General features: G+C 50.3%; 1 protein-coding gene across 3 annotated transcripts in view; it reads left to right on the top strand.

The window, feature by feature from the left end:
- The first annotated feature begins 43 nt into the window (after positions 1-43).
- C2CD2 (C2 calcium dependent domain containing 2) overlaps positions 44-20,214 on the top strand; it is a 54,304-nt gene continuing 34,133 nt past the window's right edge. Inside the window, exons 1-3 of one of the 3 annotated variants that reach the window (XM_046651484.1) lie at positions 680-696; positions 9,595-9,693; positions 17,136-17,427. In XM_046651484.1, the coding sequence (XP_046507440.1) occupies positions 17,401-17,427 (27 nt within the window). In that variant the 5' untranslated portion in view covers positions 680-696; positions 9,595-9,693; positions 17,136-17,400. Of the gene's footprint in view, positions 697-9,594; positions 9,694-14,449; positions 14,616-17,135; positions 17,428-20,214 lie in introns of those variants that run through there. The other 2 variants (XM_046651483.1, XM_046651485.1) reach the window with 2 other exon arrangements.

Here is a 20,214-nt window from a genome sequence, read left to right on the forward strand (position 1 = left end):
CGGCCCGGCCCCGCCCCCGCCCCGCCCGGCGGCCCGCGCCTCCTCCGGCCACTGCTGGGCCGCGGGCGGGACGCCCGGGGCGGCGCGCGACGAGGAAGCGCGCCCGGCCGCGGCGCGGGGACCTGCCCAGACGCGCGAGTCGGCAACGCCGAGCGCCGTGTCCCCACTTGCCGGTGTGCGGCTTGGGGCCGCAGTCCCGGGCCGTGGCCGTCGTGCGCCGCCCGGGCGTTGCCTCCTGCTCGCCTCGCCCGGCCTCCGGCCTCCGGCCTCCCGGATCGGCCCCGCCGCGCTCCCTCCACGCCCCCCGCGCGCCCCGGCCGCCGCGAGCTGATGTCCTGAGCTCGCCGCCCGCGGGCTCCGCGCCCCGGCCCGGGAGCTGCCCTGGGAAGTTGGGGCGAGGCGCGCCGGGTATGCGCCATCACCATGTCCTGCCTGGGTTCGTGGGTCGCCGAGGTCCAGTGGCTGGTCTTGGTGTCGCTCTTCGTCGTGGCCTTGGGCACGGTGGGCCTGTACCTGGCGCAGTGGGCGCTGGCCAGGGCGCGACCCCGGCCCCCGCGGCGGGCGGCGGAGCCTGAGGAGGGCCGGCGCCCGGAGTCGGACACCCTGCTCGCCTGGATCCTGACGCTGAACAGCTGGAGGAGCCAGTGGCAGGCGGCCTGGGTGACGGCCCTGAACGATGAGGCCAAACGGCAAGGGGTGAGTTTCGGTGAGGGCGGGTCGTGCTGCGGGTCGGGGTGCGGCTGATGGCGAGGTGCCGGCGGACAGGGCAGAGAGCTCATCTTCCTGGAGCCTCGCCACAGCCCTCCACAGCCCTCGACTGATCGGAAGTGAGCCTTCCCCGCCGCAGAGCATCCTTGAAAGTTCGGAGAAAGACCCTGGAGAGCGGAGGACCCTTGATGGGGAACCCAGGCAAAGGGATTAGATTTTATTCATCACTCATCAGGTGTGCCAGGCCCGGGCTCCACCACAGGGACAGTCTGTCGGAGATACTCATCAGAGGGGCCCATGCCCCTTCTAGCTCATACCTGCCCTTCCTGGAGTCCCAGGTGGATTCTGGTGCCCAGCTGGACACTTCCACTGTTGCACCTGATGTGTGAATAACTGTGACCCAAATATGCTTCCAGCTATAAAAATGAATTTCACCAAGAATATATTTCCCAAAGGTTTGATTCCTCGGCATATGAAATTAGTGCCCATTTGTTGGTGGCCAGCCATTCGCCAGATGCTGTCCCACAACTCCTGGGACAGAGGCGTTGTCAGCATTTGACAGGTGAGCAAATTGAGGCCTGGAGAGGTTAAGTCACCTGCCCAAGGCCACACAGCCTGGGTGTGTGGGTGGCAGAGATGGGATTTGAACCCAGCTCCCTCCTACCTCACAGCTCAGGGGCTTATTCTTGACCTCTGCTGCCTCGCACTCTTGTGCTTATATTTCTTCCGTAGTTAACGACTTGCTGAGTTATTTTTACTTTTAAGACATCGTAGTTTAATGACAAGTTCCTGGCGACTACTATTTCTAGGTATTCCACAGGAGGAATTAGGGCGTCGTGGGTTCGGGGAAGTGGCTCCCAGCCTTTGCTGGTCCCCCTCACTCTCAGGGGCACACAGTCCTGCACCTGCTCCTGCCGCTCGCTGGAGAAGTGTGTGGCCGTTCACCTTGGAGAGAGGGCATGCAGCCTGTCTGGACCCAGCAACCTTCAAAATAGCCGACAGTAGGTCCTCTCCTGGTCTTTGTCCCATGGCCCTGGCACACATAGCCATGGATTTTAAAACCAAAAAAGCTTTGAGCGTAAATGAGCATAAATCCAACAATTCGAAAGACTTCGTTCTGAACTCTTGAAAAAAATAACTGTACCTTTTGGATGAAAAAAAAGGTTTCAAGGTCAGTTGACTGCCATCTGTCTTGGTTCCTAGACTCTGTGCCCCACTGTTCAGAGCTGGCCATCTCCTGTTCGGGGGAACCACCCCGTCTCTTGAGGGCGCTCCAAAGCCATGTGACCTCTCACATGGGAGCAAACACAGATTTGTTTTCCCACAAAACTGCTGTCGTTGACCCCTGATTGACCTGGTGTCACTGGCCGGGGTTCTGGGGCTGGTGATGTGAGCTGGGGCAAGCCTTGTTCCCTTCTCTTCTGTAAAATGTGAGTGAGTGTTGGGTGAATGACCTGTAGGGTCCTTCCGTTCTCCCACTGGGACTCCTGACAGAGTTTCAGGCTCAGGGGGCAAGACCCTGCCTCCTGTAAATTTGGGATGGTCCCGCTGAGACCATTCTGTTTCATTTCTTGAAATTTCTTGATGGGCTTCAGAAAATATGATTGCCTTAGACACAATGCTGCCAGAGTACCAGTGTGCTTGGGGTGTTGAGAGAGATAAGAGGAAGTCTCTGCTCTGGAATTTGTCTTTGGTTGGTCAGGTAGAGCTGAGAACGTTGAAAAAAAATAACTGAAGGTTTTGGGGCGAAAACCTTTCACCTGGAACGCTTGAATATTTGTGTGGGAGCAAGGGAAGCTCTGTGTTCAAGGAGTGGAAAGACAGATCTGGCTTGTTTGCATTTTCTCTGTTCTTTATCTGCTGTTGGCCATCATCAGTTTTTTATTAGACATCAGTCTTTGCAGACTCCTGCCTGGAAGTGGCAATAATGTACCAAGTCCAAGCTCAAAGCAGCCACGAGTCTTCTCTAACAGTTCTGTGTGGATGTAGAGCGGGTCTGACTGTGGTGTCAGGTGGGGATACATTCTCTGTGTGTGTGTGTGATGTCACTCTGCTGTCCTTGGTCCCTGCAACTCTTGCTTGATTTGAATTCAAGGGGAAGGTTTTGCAGGCAGGTAGGATCTGGGTAACTCGCCTCTCTCCTACGTCTCCGGGTCACACACGCTCCCAGCACCCTGGGTCATCACTGTCCCAGCCCTAATGACAACATGGGTGAGCAGGTGCTGGTGTTTCCTTAGTGGATGTCTGACCTGGGCAGCCAGCCCCGCAGGAGTCTCTCTGCCCTCCCCCAACTCGATTCCCACTAATCCCTGATCAGGGATGACACTCCAAGCTCACTCAGCCCAGAGAGCCACAGCTCAGTGCCCCGCTCCCGTCCCCACCACGTCCTATGATCTCTCTGCTCTTGCCAGAGAGGAGCCCACTTCTCAGCCTGTCACTGGGGAATCCAGGACACACTGGAAGTAACTTAATCATATCTAGTGTCTCCCATGCAAGGTGGAATTTTCTATCCAGTGGGGATGGTAACTGCTCCCATTCTAAATTGTACCCCAGCTTTGTCTTTTAGGACTGAAAGGAACCCTAAATGCTTCTAGCAGAGCCCTTTCCTTCCCCAGAAGGGGAGAGTGGAGCCCATGAGCTGGAGAGACCTGCGAGGATTGACCTAGACCCTGTGCTGGAACATTCCCCTGTAGGAAGCAAATTGGACTTTGAGACCCAAATGTTCCCTTTAGTTGAGGTCCAGCAGGAAAGGACAAAAGGGGACGATTGTGGAACACATCATCTCTAACAGTGGGGCTCGAATCTCCGGGGATGGATCGGAGGCTTGATCAGCGACTCGTGGAGTCTCCTTTGCACCCTCAATGCCCAGGGCCTGTGGCAGCTCAGCTACCCTGTGTCAGAGGCCCCCTCCTCCCAGGTTCCGACCCTCACTTTGTAAGTGTTTTTAAATTAGACAGGCTGGGAGTTGGGGAGACACAAGAGGAAACCATGGCTGCCCTGCCAGCTGGTCGCGCAGGTGCCAGGTGTTTGGGAGAGCGCAGGCGAATTGCCTGGAGAGCTTTGAAAAAATACTCATGCCTGACCCCCACCCCCACCCCCCCACCAAATTCAGACTTAGCCGGCTAGGTTGGCGGCAGTGTGGGGAGCATACTGTGTTTTTCACACATTCCCCAAGCCAGCTTCTCAATAGTGAGAAGCCACTAGATATACACCTGTCCCTAAGCCAACCATCAGTCAATCATTGAGAGTCTCCTCACCCAGCAACACCTCTCCACTCCAGTGTTACAAACACCTCCTTCCAGTTGATGTGATGGCAGTTCAGTCACGGAGAACAGAAAGATGCCAGAACTGGCTTAGTCACTAGACTGGAAACCAATACTGTATTCTCCAAAGGCGAGGCAGAGGGTTTCCCTCCGATTCCCCTGAGTTTGTGTTAACCTCTACAGAATGGCTTGTGGTGACAATCAGTTACTCCAGCGATGGCCCACACCCCCGACACCCATATGAAAGGCACTGGGGTTGCTCTTTCTACAGCCTCATGGGCACTGGCGACCAGTGTGCTCGCAGCCCAGTGACCCCTGCCCGTGGGTGGATGGTGCTTCTCTCCCCAGGGGGCTGCTGCCTGTGCCACACAGGTTCTGAGGGCGAGGGCCAAGTTCTGGACTTGCCTGGAAATGGACCACCCGAGCTGGCCGAGGCCCTGCGTGAGGAGGGTCACCAAAGCCACTTGCTTCTTTAGTCCTCTGCTCCAGGATTTTTTCAGAGGAATGTTCTAAATGCAGATGACTGAGACTATGGGACAATTTGTGGTCTTTGTAAAAAGAAAAAAAAAAGAAAAAGGATGCTGTGTGAACTTAGAAGAGGTTATTAATAGCTCTGACTTGTATATGAGCTTCGGCAATTTAAGAAATAAACAAAGGAACAGGACTTGAGAGTTTTCCTATTATGTAATGACCTTTGAGTGGTGCTCACCAGAATCCAAGCTCCTTGACCAATGACGGTGGCAGCAATCTAAGAAGTCAGTCAGTAAGAATGTGAAGGTGACCTTGGGTAAGGCCATCAACTGCCCTTCCCTGCGCCTTCCACCGTGACCCCTACCGCCGGTCTCCTTCCTGTCGCTGGGACGTTCAGGTTCTTTCCTGTGTGGGGCCGTCCCACAGGCCATTCCTTTTGTCTCCAGCACTTACTTAACCTTTCTCCTTATTTAACTTCTGTAAATCTTTCAGGTCTCAGCTCAAAGGTCCCTGATCCTCCCTTTCTGTGAGGATGCTGCCCCACCCCCACCCCCCGCAGCCTGCACCCATCCCCGCGTCAGCACCTTGTGGTCCCCTGTGTCATTGGCTCCTGGGATTGTGAGCTAAGTCAGAGCCTGGTCGGATCCGTCCAGGCACAGCCAACCCGGTGTCCAGCACAAGGCTGGCTCAGAGCAGGTGGTGGTCTGGGGGATGAATGACAGGCCCTGTTAGAAGCTTGTCGCTGGAGGGGGAGAAGCGGTGGCAGTGTGCATTGGCCGTCTGGACACAGGCCTTCCCTCTTGGGAGCTGGCCAAGCCTGGGCAAAACAAGCTTTTAATGTGCTCTGTTTTTCACTTCTAAAGAGTCTACATGAAAGGAGCTCGCTGATGACTTTGCAAATTGTCCATCCGAAACCCTGGAGTAGGTGCCGGTTCAGGTTGTTCTGTGCTCTCACCCGTTCTCCCAACGAGACAGGAATTCAGGGGAAGGAAGAGTGGGTGTAGTGTGAATGTCGACTAAAATGCAGCCAAGGTAACTTCCACCCGGTGGCCCTCTCCTGGGCTGCTGAGGAGGGAGGGGACTTCTTGAGCCACCTGGAAGAGCTGTGTGTTCACACCTTCGGCTGGAAGGTAGCTCTGGGGCTGTGTGACCTTGGGCAAGTCCTGACTTCTCTGTTCTTTATCTGTAGAAGGGGATAGGTTTAGGATCAATCTGGAAAACAGTATCCACTCCGGATGAGACGAGATCTGTGTGAGGCATTTAACAAATAATGAGTCGATAAAGGTGGGCTGTTCTCTTGTAGTCTCCTTTTTGTAAAACTTTTTGTTTTTTACTGCTTTTAGATTTATAGAAAAGTTGCAAAAATAATTCAGAGAGTTTCCATACATTCCTCCCCCAGCCTTGCATAACCATAGCACAATGATCAGAGCCAGGAAATTAACATTGTTACTATAATTGTACAATGTTACTATAATTCATAGTACAATGAAGTTGACTTTGGCACGTGCCTTTAACTAGACTGAAGACCTTATTGGAATTTCACAGGTTTTCCACCAGTATCCCTTTATTGTTCCAGGGTCCCATTCAGGTCCCACATGGCACTGAGTCCATGCTTCTCCTTAGTCTCCCGGGGTCTATAACAGTTTCCTAGTCATTCCTGGTTTTTCATGACCTTGACAACTCGGAAGAGTATTGATTGTTATTTTGCCGAATGTCCCTCCATTTGGTGTTTTCACACGATTGGACTGAGGTAACACAAACCACAGAAGTGAAGTGTCCCTTTTAGTGTACGTGTCGTGGAGTTCGTGACATCAGTGTAACCTACTGCTGGGGACCTTGGCCTTGATCCCTTGGGTAACGTGGTTTCTGCCAGCTCTTCTTCCTGCTTCCGTCTCCTCTGACACCTTTCCCCCTGTAGTTAACAGATATCGTGGGGAGGGACTTTGAGACCATACAAATCCTGTTATCCTCCAACTTTTGCTCACTGATTTTGCATCCGTGTGTCTGTAGTCTGCAATACGTACTTCTGTGCAGTTTGCTTAATGATGATTTTCTGTTCCCTTCTCTCCGTCTCCATTTATTCGTTGGAATTCCATGACAAGAAAGAGCTGCCACTCATCTTCATCTGTATATTTCATTGATTACTTACATCAGAATGCACTCATGGATAATTTATTTTATTCCATGGGTTATGATCCAATATTATCACTGTTTATTTTGTTGCTTAAATTGTTCTTGTTGGGGCCATTAGGAGCTCTTTCAGTAATAGCCTCTTCTGTTTTTCCATCAAGAGATACATATATTTATCTTTTTAGCACTTGCTTACTTCATGCTTCCACAAGATCTTTGTTCTAGACTCATCTTGCACTTTCCCTCTTCCAGCCCTGGATTCAGCCACTTCTCTAAGCAGCCCTGGTTCCTTTTACTGGAAAAGTGTTTAGAATCCAAGATCTGGGCTTTAGGGGTGCTCTTTACTGCTGGGGTCTCATTACTTCTAGACCCTTTTAGTGGACAGAGTTAGGAGATAGATGTGTGTATACTAACACACTCGTATACACATGTCTGCATTTCTGTATCTTTCTGTGTCTTCAAAACCATGACTTCATACTGATAACCTTGCATTCCAGGTCAACAACACAGAGTTCTTTCTAGTCTTCCCCTTTCCTTATTTTTAACTTCCTTCTCCAAGAGTGAGGCTTCTGGTACTTACTATCGGTAACATGTTTATTTATTTGGTCATTTCTAGTGTATACATAAAGTAGTTTCTGAATTGCTAACCCACACCCCTGTGAGAAACACACTGACCAGATTATGGCATTTGTGTGTGGTCAGGATATTATTTTCCAAAGTTTCTTAGGTTCGATCTGTCTTCCCCACCCCTTCAGGGTGGTTGTCTCACTCACTTATAACACAGTTCGGTTCATTTCTTAGTGTTTGTATTCCATCTGGGGTTCCTCCCACATCCTGATTAAGAAAAAAAAATCCATCTTCACCCAGTGATTTCGGAAGTCACCTTTGTCATGTACTGTTTCCCCGTGTATTTGGGTTTGTTCTGGACTTCCTGTTCTAGCCCACTAGTCCGCTTGTGTGCTCATGCGCCAGTACCACACAGTTGGAATTCTGGACGTTCTGTAGTGTGTTTTAATCTCTCCTGGGGCTCATCTCTCTGGTTTTCCTTTTTCAGTGTTTTCCTGGTGATTCCTGCGTGCTGCTTTCCCATGTGGATGTAAAATCTTGCTTTAGTCTCAGTGGGGTAGAGCCTGGAATGGGGGCTGTCAGCCCGCAGACAGAGTGTGGGAGGTGCAGGAGTCTGTGGCCGTGTGCTGTGCGCAGCTAGACTTCTGACGCTCAAGGATCAGGCAGTCGGAAAGGGAATCTCTGGGTCCTTATTTTAACTTAATAATTTATTTCCTTTATGAGACTACCCCTTGACATTAAATTTCCCAGCAGAATCTTTTCAAGGTTTTAATCCCGAAGGTGCCATAGGTAAGAGGGCACGGACTGCATCTACTGATGCCTAGGAGCCCAAGGCTGCATCCAGGCTGCTCACCGCAACGCCGTATCTTTCGGCTGGTACAGAAGGTGCATTGTTTCACCGTGCAGTCCAGGCAGCTGGAACCACTCCTGCTGACGGGTTTGTTCCCTGCCTGGCACTGGGCTCCATGCAGGGTGCTATTCTCTCAGCCAGCCAGCCTGCCACATGGAACCGTGTCATCCCCAAGCTCACGGTGTGCCCCTGGCCAGCAGGTCACAACAAAAGAAGCTCCAGCCATGGAGAATGTCAGCAGAGCAGCCCTGAAACCGTGATTTCATCACTCTTGAGAGGTAGATTTAATTCTGCCCTGATGAATTTTAGGGGGTGAGATGATGCTGCAAAAACAGGGTGAGGTTAGAAGCATGTAATGGAAATGTTCTGTGCCTTTTAGGTTGACTCTCCATCATTGAAAATTCTTAAGAAATTGCCCCATGATAACCCCATTGTTTGCTCATTTGCACTGTGCTTGCCAGAAGAGCTGTGGGGCCGTTTTCCACCCTTTCTATTCCTCCACCCTTGACCACACCTCATAGTTGGAACCAGCTCACCACAACGGAGTCTCTGAAGTCTATGAGACGTGGCGGGAAGTTGGGGGGCTGAAGTTCTTTTTTAACCACTTAATCAGAACTTACTTGACCATGGCGTGCTTTCTGCAGCATGTCAGGAAAACAGTTTAAGAAGAGTTTCATTCCAGGGTCGCGTCGTTGGCATAAGGGTCCAGCCTCTCAAGAGAACTTATTTTTAAAAAGCCCGGACCTGGTTGGCTATGCAGCCCCTCATTTATTCCTTTATCAAACGTTGGTCTTGTTGCTTAGTGGTCATATTGCTTTGCTTGCACATCTGTCACTTGGAGATTTGCAAGAACCGAAATGGATGGACCCGACTTAAGCTGTGGACTTTACTGGAAGGGTGCAGGAGGATGCACGGAGTGGAAGGCAGAGTTCAACCAGGAGGTGCTGGGGGCGCAGGAGCCAGGGAGCTCTGGAGCTCTGTGAAGTAGGGGCTCAGGAACCAGCGGGTTCCTCAGGCACAGCCCCCAGGCTGGCTCATTTCCAGCCAGAGAAGCTCAGATTCCAGGCAGTGGCGGCCAGCCCTTGGGGGTTCCTATCCACCCACCACGCGGGCATTAGGAGAAGAGAAGGGGGCATCTTAAGTAACAGTGCCAGCAACCACGAGGACCAGACAGAGGACTCTCCCCAGAAGAAGGGAGGACACAGCCCTGGAAGCTGCCCAGATCCTGTGCTCGACCTGCAGCCCCACAGGCCAGCAGCAGCCTCAGCTTCTTTCCTTAGATTGCAAACATGAGGATCCAGACACCTTTCATTGTTTTTATTGCTACATCTTTGGTTCCGTTTCTTTGTTCTCCATTTCCCATCCTTCTCCCATAGCTGAACACCCCCCCTGAGGGCGATGGACCGTGAGCTGGTCCACGGTGGGGTGTGAACTTCCTGCTGTGGGACCAGTGCTGCTGTTTAGAAGCACAGGTTGAACTAAAAGAAGTCGTATTACCTTTTCTTAGATTTGCACAGCTTTGTAGCAAGTGTATAATTTTCCTTAAAAGCAGGCACCCCCCCACCCCCGATGCATGCGTGCCCTCATCGTGCTTTTCTGTTCCAGGGCCCGCTGCTCCTCTCCTTCCAGGAGGACCCCCTGCAGCCGCCCCTGGAGCTGGCGGTGCAGCAAGTCTGGAGTGTGGCCAGGTCAGCCCAGGAGAAGGTGAGCCAGGGGCGCAGTCACCTGCGATGGGCCTTTCCTTACCGAGGAAGTGAATTTAAAGCTGCGATGAGGCAGTTTATTCTGTCTTAGAGTTATTAAAAATGACCTTACATTAAAAAAAAAAAAAGTCTGTTTCATCAACTGATGAATGGATAAATAAAGTATGGTAGATCCATAAAATGGAATATTATTTGGCCTTAAATAGGAATGAAATTCTGCTGCATGCTACAACGTGGATGAGCCTGGAAGACATTATGCTCAGTGAAAGAAGCCAGACTCAAAAGGTCACATATTGTATGATTCCATTTACATGAAATACCCAGAATAGATAAATCAATAGAGACAGAAAGTAGATCAGTGGTTATCAGGAGCTGGGTGGGGGTAGTGTCTGAGCGGAAATGGAGAATGACTGTTAATGGGTCCGAGGTTTCTTTTTGGGGTGATGAAAATGTTTTAAAAGTGATGGTGGCGATGGTTGTACAAGTCTGTGACGTATATTTCAAAAACGTTTAATTGTACAATTTAAATGGATGAATTATATGGTCTATGAATTGTATCTTAATAAAATGTATATATATTCTGCAATGTGATATATATATTTGAGCCATTTAGCTGTTATATAGAGTTCGTTTTACAGTTGCTAGCAGTTCACAGGCTAAAATTACTTATGAGACTGGGCAAATACCATAAATAATCTTAAAGATTTTTTTTAATGAAAAGTATCAATAAAAAGCCTAAGGAACTTTCTCTTAAATATAAGGCTTACCCTTGTATCTATCTTCACTTTATTATCATGTTAAATGCATACGATTTAGCAGACAGTGAGGAGGGGACACCTGTGTGACCCCAGGTGGAGAAGAAGCAGTGCCAGCCCTGGAACCCCACCCCGTGTTTCTCCTCCCTGCCTTAGCTGGAGTATGGTTCATGCATTTAAAGCATTTATCACTTTGTATGTGTAATTTTACAAGATGCTGTCTCCTTACAGAACATGGTACTGAGATTCAGCCAGGTTGATTTATGTGGCTGTGGTTCATGAGCCTTAACTACAGTTCAGGATTCTGGATGGACCAGGGCTTCTTTCTGCATCTTCTGTTGATGGATAATTAGGTGGTTTTCTCTTTTTCACAAGTACAACAAGGCTGCCCTGGCCTCCTTGCTCGTCAGGCATAGGCACAGGCGTGTCCCCAGGGCGGGCGTGGAATAGCTCGGTTGTGTGTGTGCACGATTCAGCTGCCCGAGTATTCCAGAACTGGTCACCAAAGAGCTTACTGTGCCCTGGCAGCATCGGCGAGCTCTCTTTCCCCATCCCCTTGCCAATACTGGAGTCACACGCTCTATAACCCCTGTGACAGGTGTGGCAAGGCTCTGGGAGATATTGGGGTTACAGGAGGAAACTGGTGGCAGCAGCTCAGGATGCTGAGACCAGCATGGTCCGTAGCGCTGGAGGGGCCAGGCCGGCGGATGGTGCAGTGGCTGAGTTTCACAGCCTGGGGGGGGCTGAGCCCCCCGAGCCCCCTGCTTGGGAAGTGCCTCTCGGTGCAGCGATTGCCCTCTATTATTGACTAATCGGGACCGGAGCCCTTTGTGGTGCATGGTTTCTGCTTGCTGGGTCCTGACACTGTCCCAATTAAGAGGAACAGAGCATTCAGGGCTGACCCCGGGGGAAGAGGCAGGAGCAGAGATTAGAAAGAGCAACAGACCACTTTTAAGGGTCTTGATGTTTAGCGCCAGCAAAGCATCCTGAGAAAGTGCCTGGTTAAGCCGTGTTTACTTTAATGCAGTTGCAGAAATAGTGCATGCTCATTATAAGTTAAACACAAACCAGAAGTGTATATACTTTTTGGAAAAAAGGTCTGCCCTCTCCTCCTCTGAGCTCAGCCCTCCTCGCCCTGCTCCCTCAGCTCCCCAGGCCCACCGACTGCTGTCCGCGGTGTCTTCTCGGGGGCTTCTCATCAACCACAGACAGATAGAAAGGTGCACACGGGGTCTTGTTTTGTTTTCCAAGTTTCTTCATGGTTCTTGACTTCTGTGTTTTCTTGCCCAATGAGGAAATGAGCAGTTGTCGTTGCCTTGTCATGCTGTGGCCAGTGCTGTCCTCCCGGGCAAGCTGTTGGCCAGGTGGGTGGAGAGGCCCCCTGACCTCTGAGCAATGTGGGAAAGTGGGTCCCGGTGGGTGTTGAGTGTCACAATAGTGCTCACCAGCCCAGGCCTTGTGCACACCCACCCGTGGGGCCACCTGTTGGGATCTGCCCGGCTCCTGGGAAGTTGGGGGTAGGACATCCCCGGATGCTTGGATCCTGTGCACGGCCTTCTCCATTCTTGGACGAGCGTCTTGGCCGACCACGCCACGTTTCAGGGCGTCGTTTTGCAAAGGAATCGAGCCAGGCTCATCTGCGTTTCTCTTGTAATGTAGCATCCATGTGTTCAATGAAGATGAGAACACAGTGAGGCCTCCCTTTGCTGTCATTCCAGAAGCTAGTGTACTTGAACTGCCATATCGGGCGGGACGCTTACACTGGTGTCTTCCTCCTTTTAGGGTCTAAACCACACACCACCATGTGTTCAGGACTTGTAGTGAATCCTATGTCAGCATCCTCATGTGTTCGCTCCGCTCTGCATAATTCTTGAGAAGAAAAAAACTAACAGAACGTGAGGAGTGCAAATAGAAGTTATGAAAGAAACATACTCTTGTGATCTCAAGCACGTTACCCCTCCCCTTTCTAAGCTCCCTCCATCCTGTCAGGCTGTATCTTTCTCATCTCTCTAACTCAGCCCCAACAGGAGACAAAGGATGGCCTTTGAGCCAAAGATAGAGACGAGTCCGCCTGGACCACGGGGGTCTGGTATGTAGTCACGTCTGTGATCACCTAGAGCAGAAGGGGGCTCTGGTCTCTTTGTGAGCATCTTCCTGACTTGCATTGGTCTGGAGTCTCCCTGTGGCCACCATGACGAGAACCTAGCCTGCGCAGCTCTCCGGTGCCCTGTCCTCCGACTTTGTCCTGCAACCTCTGAAGACCCCGTGTGCCAAAGTAATCACGTTTGCAAATACCTGGTTCTTCTTCAAATCCTCCCCCGCCATTTGTGGTCCTACCCAGAGAGTGGGGTCTTGCACAGCTTAGAGGAGTTTGGGTCATCTTGCAGGACCCACGATAGGTGCAAAATCTATGCCCTGCTCAGCCTTGGCTGCTGCAGGAGCAGTCTGAACTGATTGCTCACAACGCTTCTGATGCCAAATGTGTGGGTTTATTCCTCCACCCAACAAGCAACTCTCCCACCCCCTGGACACCAACTGGGCGTTCAACGATTGGATCGATACTGGCACTAACTCCCAGAGTCAGCGCAGACCCCACAGGTTAAGGGCTCGGCCCCGCAAGATGGCCCCCCAGTTCAGACACCCGCCCAGGTCTGGGCCACCTGTCCTTCTGATCAACTGGCTACAAAGTTGGAGGTTCCCATAACCCCCTCCTCAGGTTTGATAATTTGCTAGAACAGCTCACAGAACTCAGGAAAGCAGTTTACGTACTACTGCCAGCTTATGATAAGGGACACAACTCAGGAACAGGCACGAAGATGCACAGGGCAGGGGCCGGCCTGGTGGCACAGTGGTTAAGTTCCCACATTCCACTTCGGTGGCCCGGGGTTCCCCAGTTCGGATCCTGGGTGTGGACATGGCACCAGTTGTCAAGCTATGCTGTGGTAGGTATCCCACATATAAAGTAGAAGAAGATGGGCACGGATCTTAGGATCTTAGCTCAGGGCCAATCTTCCTTAGCAAAAAGAGGAGGATTGGAGGCAGATGTTAGCTCAGGGCTAATCTTCCTAAAAAAAAAAAAAAAAAAGATGCACAGGGCGAGGGGAGGGAGACGGGGCGCAGAGCTTCCATCCTGTCTCCAGGCACCACCCTCCCAACACCTCCAGTGTTGACCATCTCAGAAGCTCTCTGAACCCCATTGTTTCAGGGCCTTTGTGAAGGTTTCATTACACAGGCAGGATCCATTAAATCACAGCCTGTTGGTGATTGAGTCAACCTCCAGCCCCTGCCCCGTCCCCGCAGGTCAGAGACCGGGAGTGGGGCAGAAACTTCCAGCCCTCTAATCATGCCTGGTCTTCCTGGGGACCAGCCCCCATCCTGAAGTCATCTAGGGGCCCCCAGCCACTGGTCACCTCCTTAGCACACGAAAGACACTCTTATCACTTCGGAGATTCCAAGGGTTTTAGGAGCTGTGTGCCAGGAACTGGGGATGAAGACCAAATATTTATGTATCCCAAGCAGCAGGCCCTGCAGGGGTCGTGGTGTTGTCCTAGGAGAATTCTCCTCAGTGAAGGAGCCTGTGCTTAACTGGGAGCACATCTTTTCAGATGGCGACTAGCAGCATCCCGGGACCAAGGCTCATTGTGTGCAGCCTCGTGCTCGGCCTGGCTGGGAGGGAGGACTCAGCCAGGGCTTGGTTGTCCGGGGAGGCATTCTCGGGGGGGAGGGGGGGGTCCTCTGCACGGAAGAAGGCATCCCCTTTGAACTTTCCTCCAGCGGCTCCCTCTGCCTTCTCTTCCAGTCTCAACACGCACTGAGCACACCGATTTCTCCCAGGCTGTAATTACGGTCTTACACAACAGTGAGCTTTCTACCCACATTCTTTTTCCTTACGTTCTGGGAGAGGTTTCCTCCAGAGTGTTTGACCCAGAGAAAGGAAACCTTTATTTCTCTATCGCAAGTGGCCTGAGAGGCAGGTCCCCCTGCGCAGGATGCAGCAGTAGCAATAGCCCTTCCATGGCACGTCTTGGGGTTCGGAAGTTCCCCGCTCCATTCCATGGGGGTGTGAGGACCGCAAGGGCAGCGTGGAAGCTACTGAATGTGAATCAGGGTTTGAGGGGTTGTGCTGTGATAGGTGCCACCCAGAGAGCCATGCCCTTCAGGAAGCATGGTAAGTGTCTCTTTGAACATAACATTTACTGGCAAAGCTTCCCGGTGACAGCAAGGGCCACAGCTGGTGCTGGGAGCGATCTTTGGAGATGTCAAGTGATGCTGGCTTTCTTGGGGTGAGGCCAGGTGTCCTGTGAAGGGCATTAATTATCTCTATTTTCAGCGCCATTCCTAAATAAATAGAGCCTTCTAATGGTATAATGATGGACCGTCGGGTAAAGTTTTAAATAAATGTAATAACCCACCCAGCGTGGAGACAGGCCCGGCTCGGAAGTCAGGGCTCAGCTGGGTGGATCTGAGCTTGTCTGGGGGACACTTCCTCCTCTCTCCGAGCTTCAGCTTCTGTGTCTGTAGAGTATGAATGCCTCCCTGGCGGGGCTCTGGGGAGAATGAGGGCTCCAGCCTGTGCGGTACCTCACAGGACGGAGCTCCTGACCAGACCTGGGCGACAGGCTCGTGTCCGTTCTCATGAGTGCTCACAATGCTCCTCTGCCCGAACAAGTATCATGCCCATTGGACAGAGGAGGAAACTGAGGCAGAGAGAGGCTAAGTCACTTGGCCAAGGTGAGTAAGAGCTTCTAAGGAGCAGAGGCTGGAATTGTACCCGAGTCGGTTTCCAGAAAGGAGCTCCCACCACTGCACACCATAAACAGTGCGGTTACTATTATTTCGACATTTTTATTATTATTATTTCCCTTAAGCTCCCGCTCCCGCCCCTACCATGAAAGAGACAATGAAGACAGGGAAAAGAGAATTGAAAGACGCTAACCAGCCTTTGCTTCTGTAAAACCATAGCAACAAACAGAACTCGGGCAATTGCGTGGAACTTCTCCCCGTATCTCATTCCATGTTGCGTGTGGGGAACCCCACAGCCGTCACTGAGTGTGTGTTGTGTGCATGTTCCGTTTCTATCTCAAGGCTGTCTGTTATACATTTTTATACTGACACATAATCAGAGCTTCTGGGGTCTCCTCTGCTCTTTCCAGACCTTGTTGGGCCCCTTGGTTTGCAAGGGTAGCATGACTCAATGGCCATGTTGTCTCTCTAGTTGCAAATAGGACACTTGGTTCACTGTTTTTTTTTTTTTTTGCTTGCATGACTTGAAATTCCGGGTGCCCCATTAACCTGGTAATGCAAAAATGCTCTTAGGTTGTGAAATTGTTTTGAAGTGAGGTCTTTCCAAGGGCAGGCATGAGATTCCTCAGCAGAGGCCCCGCCCTCTGAGACCCAGTGTGGATGCCCCTGAATGGGAGCACTGCCTCCCTGGAGGACCGCCTTTTTTTTTTTTTGGTTACAGTGTCTGGAATTCTGGGCTGAGGGTACAGCCTGACTTCGCCTGGAGAAGACAGGACAAAAGAACCCACGGGAAAGCTGCCGTTTTGTCTGAGGGTTGGAATTCAGGCAGTGGCATTTGGGGTAGATATGACAGCAACCTGGCCCCAGGCGGAGAGCACCAATGCCTCCCACGTTCATTTTAAAGGAAATATCTTGCATATGTCTTGTAATACGTAGAGTTGATGAAAGAGAACAGCATCTCACAAACAGATGTTTCAGCTAAGGAATGCCCACAGGAAATCACGTTATGTAGCAACAGCCCCTCCTGATAGTGTAATATTACTGAAAAGCCTCCTGCTCATTTTAAAGTGTCGCAACAAGAGCAGGAATGGAGAATGTTGCTGGGGGTGGGGTGTCGGAGCCCGTGCGGTCCAAGGCACACCCCTCGAGCACGGTAACATGCAGCATCTACCCAGCATCCGTGAGTTTGGCTGCCATCTTCTTTCCAGCATTTTTCATCTCCATCCGCTGGGAGAGTTCTGTATAAAAACACATCTTCAGCCATCGACTATGAACAGGTGGGCAAATAGGATTAACGTTATAGATGTTCGGATAATATTTAGCTCAAAAGGATTTTGTTTTTTAAATTGAGTCTCTGTTGCAGAGTAGAAATAACATTTTCTATCAGATTTGTGCTGTCTTGAAGAATCTTTACAGAGGCAGACACAATGGCAGAGGTGGGGGAGAAACCTGATGGGGACCTCTGAATGCTTAGGGAGGGGTCTCCGCTTCCGTTTTGTTTTGGACTTCTTTCCTCAGAATGTTAAGTAGAGTGATTAAAGTGAAAAATATTCAATGACATAAACCTTTTGGATGCGTTTTCTAGGCTGTGTTCCTAGTTCTTTTGGAGACAAAAGTAATTAAGTTATTTCCGGTTCTCTAGAGTGTTCTAAGAGAAGGAGGAGCTGAGAGGCAGCTGTACAAGAAGCTTAATTGAAAAGCAAAGTGGAAAGACTGTAGTGAGACTGCAGACGTTAGAGGAGTTTTTCGTTGATGAGCAAGAGCAGAACTTGGGAGTCCCTAAGCCTGGCATTCCTGGGCCCACTTCTGGGTCTAAACCAAGGAGTAGTGTTTCAAGATAAGATCTGTTTGCATAGGTGTGTGACTATTTGAGTTTAAGGTCTTGAAGCTGGAGAGAGCACAAAACACTGAATGAGGGCCTCCCCTTTCTACCCCGTCCACACAGGCTATAATGAAGTGTGCATGGACTTTCACGTCCTGACGATGCTTCCCTCGGCTGCCTTCTCTCTTGACCCATGGGGGTAGACCAGCGATGTCCTGACCCTTCGCCTGTCAGCCCGGCGCTCCTTGGGCTCAAGACGTCCACCCTTGGGACCCTCACCACGTATGGTCCACCCTCCATAAATGCTCCCTTATGCAGAAGGGACGAGGTTTTATCCGAATACACAGTCCAGCCTCTGTTGGTGATTTTGAAACGGTTTATGTAATCGATGAGTTCTTTCTCAAGAATAAAGCAGGTGGGTCAGCGGCCAGCTGTTTTCAAGGGAGCTGCTTCCTGGGGTCATAGATCTTGGCTTTGTGGAGTCCTGCTCTGGGGCCCGCCCCACTTCTGTCCTTGGAGAAGTCCTTGGTCCCAGCACAGATACTGGATATTGTTTCTATTTAACTTTAAAAATCCAGTATCGATATCAGACCCCTCCAGCAGGAAGCCCAAGCATTAAGGATTTAACAGTTGTATTTAAGCGGCTCCATGCAGGTGGAGCTCTGAGGAACCGACTCGGAAACTTCAGAAGGGGTCCTGCTAACACCGTGCGACTGGGGGAGGGGGATTCTGGGCTCAAGATCAAGGTCTCTACCTGTTCTCCTGTGTTTGGGTAGGTGTCAACCCTGGACGTTCCGGCCACTTGGGAAGGCTGACTAGCTAGAAGGGGCCACTTAACCTGGCCTCAGGGGGTCCTGCCTTCTGTTCTCCCAAGAGGGGGACCCCTCTGGGATGGCGCAGGCCTCGCCGCGATTTGCCTGGCTTGTCAGAATTTAATCCCCATTATGGGTAACACCTTAATACACTAAAAGGAGATTACCTGTTTTTAAAAGCTCCTTTCCATTTTGTTCTCATCCATTTGGTAAATGGGGCGTTATTATTCTCAGGGGGGCAGGGGCCGAGGCTGGCCCTGGAAAAGGATTTGGCCCTAATCGTTGTCCCTCCAGCCGGCCTCCTGGGAATGGTAGTGGCATTTGTTTGGCTGTGTGGCGGTGTTGAGGCAGGCTCTGGTTGTTGTTTTAATTAGCTCTTCCAACCGACCACTGCAGGGGGACCAAGAAACGATCGGTCTGTGTGACTGTTTTATTTAGAGGATTGGCTGGAAAAGACCCTCCAGGGGGTCTCTATGACAACCTATAGATGTCCCATTTGTGGTGTGGCACTTCCTTTCTTGATGTGACTTGAGTGGTAATGGTGACCTTTGGAGTCCTGCATTCCAGAAGTTTTACATCGTAACATCTTTATTTGTTTGCTTGTTATTTACTTGCTTTTAGCCACATGCTTGGGCTCTATACGTATCAAGGGACGGAGTGGTGGGGAAGCTTTTTGTAGAACTGGATGCAATTTCTAGCTTGAGTCAAGGCACTCAGCTGTCAGTTCTCTTGGTAAAATTCTAATTAGCTTTGTATAGAAGGTTCCCAGGAAGCAACAGAAGCAGACCATTGTCTGTTTTTTTATTTTTAAGCAGTAAAAATCCTGGGCTGTTGAGACAAAGGACAGCAAATTTTCTCCATGTCATGTCATTTGTGTGTGTAACTCAGCTGGCGTCAAAATATGTTCCTCCAGAAAGGATTGTTTATAGAGTATTTATTTTTAAAATGAATAGACGACATTTCTTATGCAAACATTTTTTTGTTCCAACCTTTTGTGAGCCATGGAGACACAATAACACAATGAGGTGTGTAACTAACCCAATGTACATCATTCTTCTGAGAGCGACCTTACAAGGGCGTAAATAAGGGATGTGCAGGCTTCAGCCAGTATTGAGAAAAGGCAAGATTTTCTTTAGATCTGTGCTGTTGAGGTCTTTTAGGATGCATGTTGGAAATGGACCCCTCACCGGGGGACCTGGCGTACAAGTCCAGTTTTTGTTGAATTGGGGCAGGTGGGCCCGGAGTGGAGAGATGCCGGACAGAGGGCGGGTGGGTGTGGGGAGGAAGGGAGTTAGCTGGGGCATGGGGAGGGGGAGGGGAGATGTTCTAGCCCAAACTTTGTGAAATAGCAGGCCCCGACAAACAACTATTTTGATAATCTTTCCACTTGGTATTTTAGATTCTGATAAATCCACCAGGGAATGAAAGAATTTTCTCTTCCTTTCCAAGTGACACCCTGCAATGTGGGGTCAGCAGCTCCCTTGGGAATGTGGGGTCTGTGTTGTCTACTCTCTGCCTCCTGATGACTCAGCTTTTGCCCAACACACTGGCCACCCACTGGACTCCGTCCGTCCAGTGCCTGGGCTGCCCCTGGCCGCCCCCACCGCCCTTCCTCCCAGCCTATGCACACCTGGCACCTGGCCTTGTCGTCATCCCATACTTGCTTGGCATTCTGCCCAGGAGGGTGGCAACCCCCCATTCTAGAAGATCCGCTCCTATAGCAGGATTCTGTGGCAGCAACTCGATATTTCTCTGTGCTGTGTGGTAACAGTCATGGCCATCCTCCCTCTGAAATGCTTTGTGATTTTTATCGAGAATGTGATCTGGTTTATTCCTGATGTAAATTATTTGTCTCTGTCTTATGGGTCCTTAAACGAGCTCATTTGATAATTCTATTTTTGTTAAGGCTGTATAATTTTCTAACTGTTTAATATTTCATATGTTCTTTGAATTATCCCCACATCTTTGAAAAGCATTATAGGTTAAAAATTGTTTAGATAGAAACAATTTTTTTGTGTGCTGGGTACATTTTTTATTTTTTATCTATAATATCTATAGCTTATTTTTTTTTTAAGGCTCATTTTTAGTGAGAGAAGATGGCTAATGGCTTTTATACCATATGAATGTGGAAATGTCTGGGGAATTTAAAATCAGCCGGTGGAGAAATAGAACAAAGGAATATTTAAAGAAAAGGGGCATTAGGTGTGGAAAGAGCAAAGCAATCTTCATGTGTGGAAAGGACAAGGCAGAGTTTAGTGCTGAGAAATCCATCAGAAAGAAAGACTTGAAATATTATTTCCAGTTTTCAGACTGCTGCAGAATAGAAAAGATGTGAATCTGGATATTTATCCCAGTTTGAGACTCTCAGTTCTTGTCCTTGCTGATTTATA

Source organism: Equus quagga, unplaced genomic scaffold, assembly GCF_021613505.1.
Source record: "Equus quagga isolate Etosha38 unplaced genomic scaffold, UCLA_HA_Equagga_1.0 73442_RagTag, whole genome shotgun sequence".
Classification (NCBI taxonomy): domain Eukaryota; kingdom Metazoa; phylum Chordata; class Mammalia; order Perissodactyla; family Equidae; genus Equus; species Equus quagga.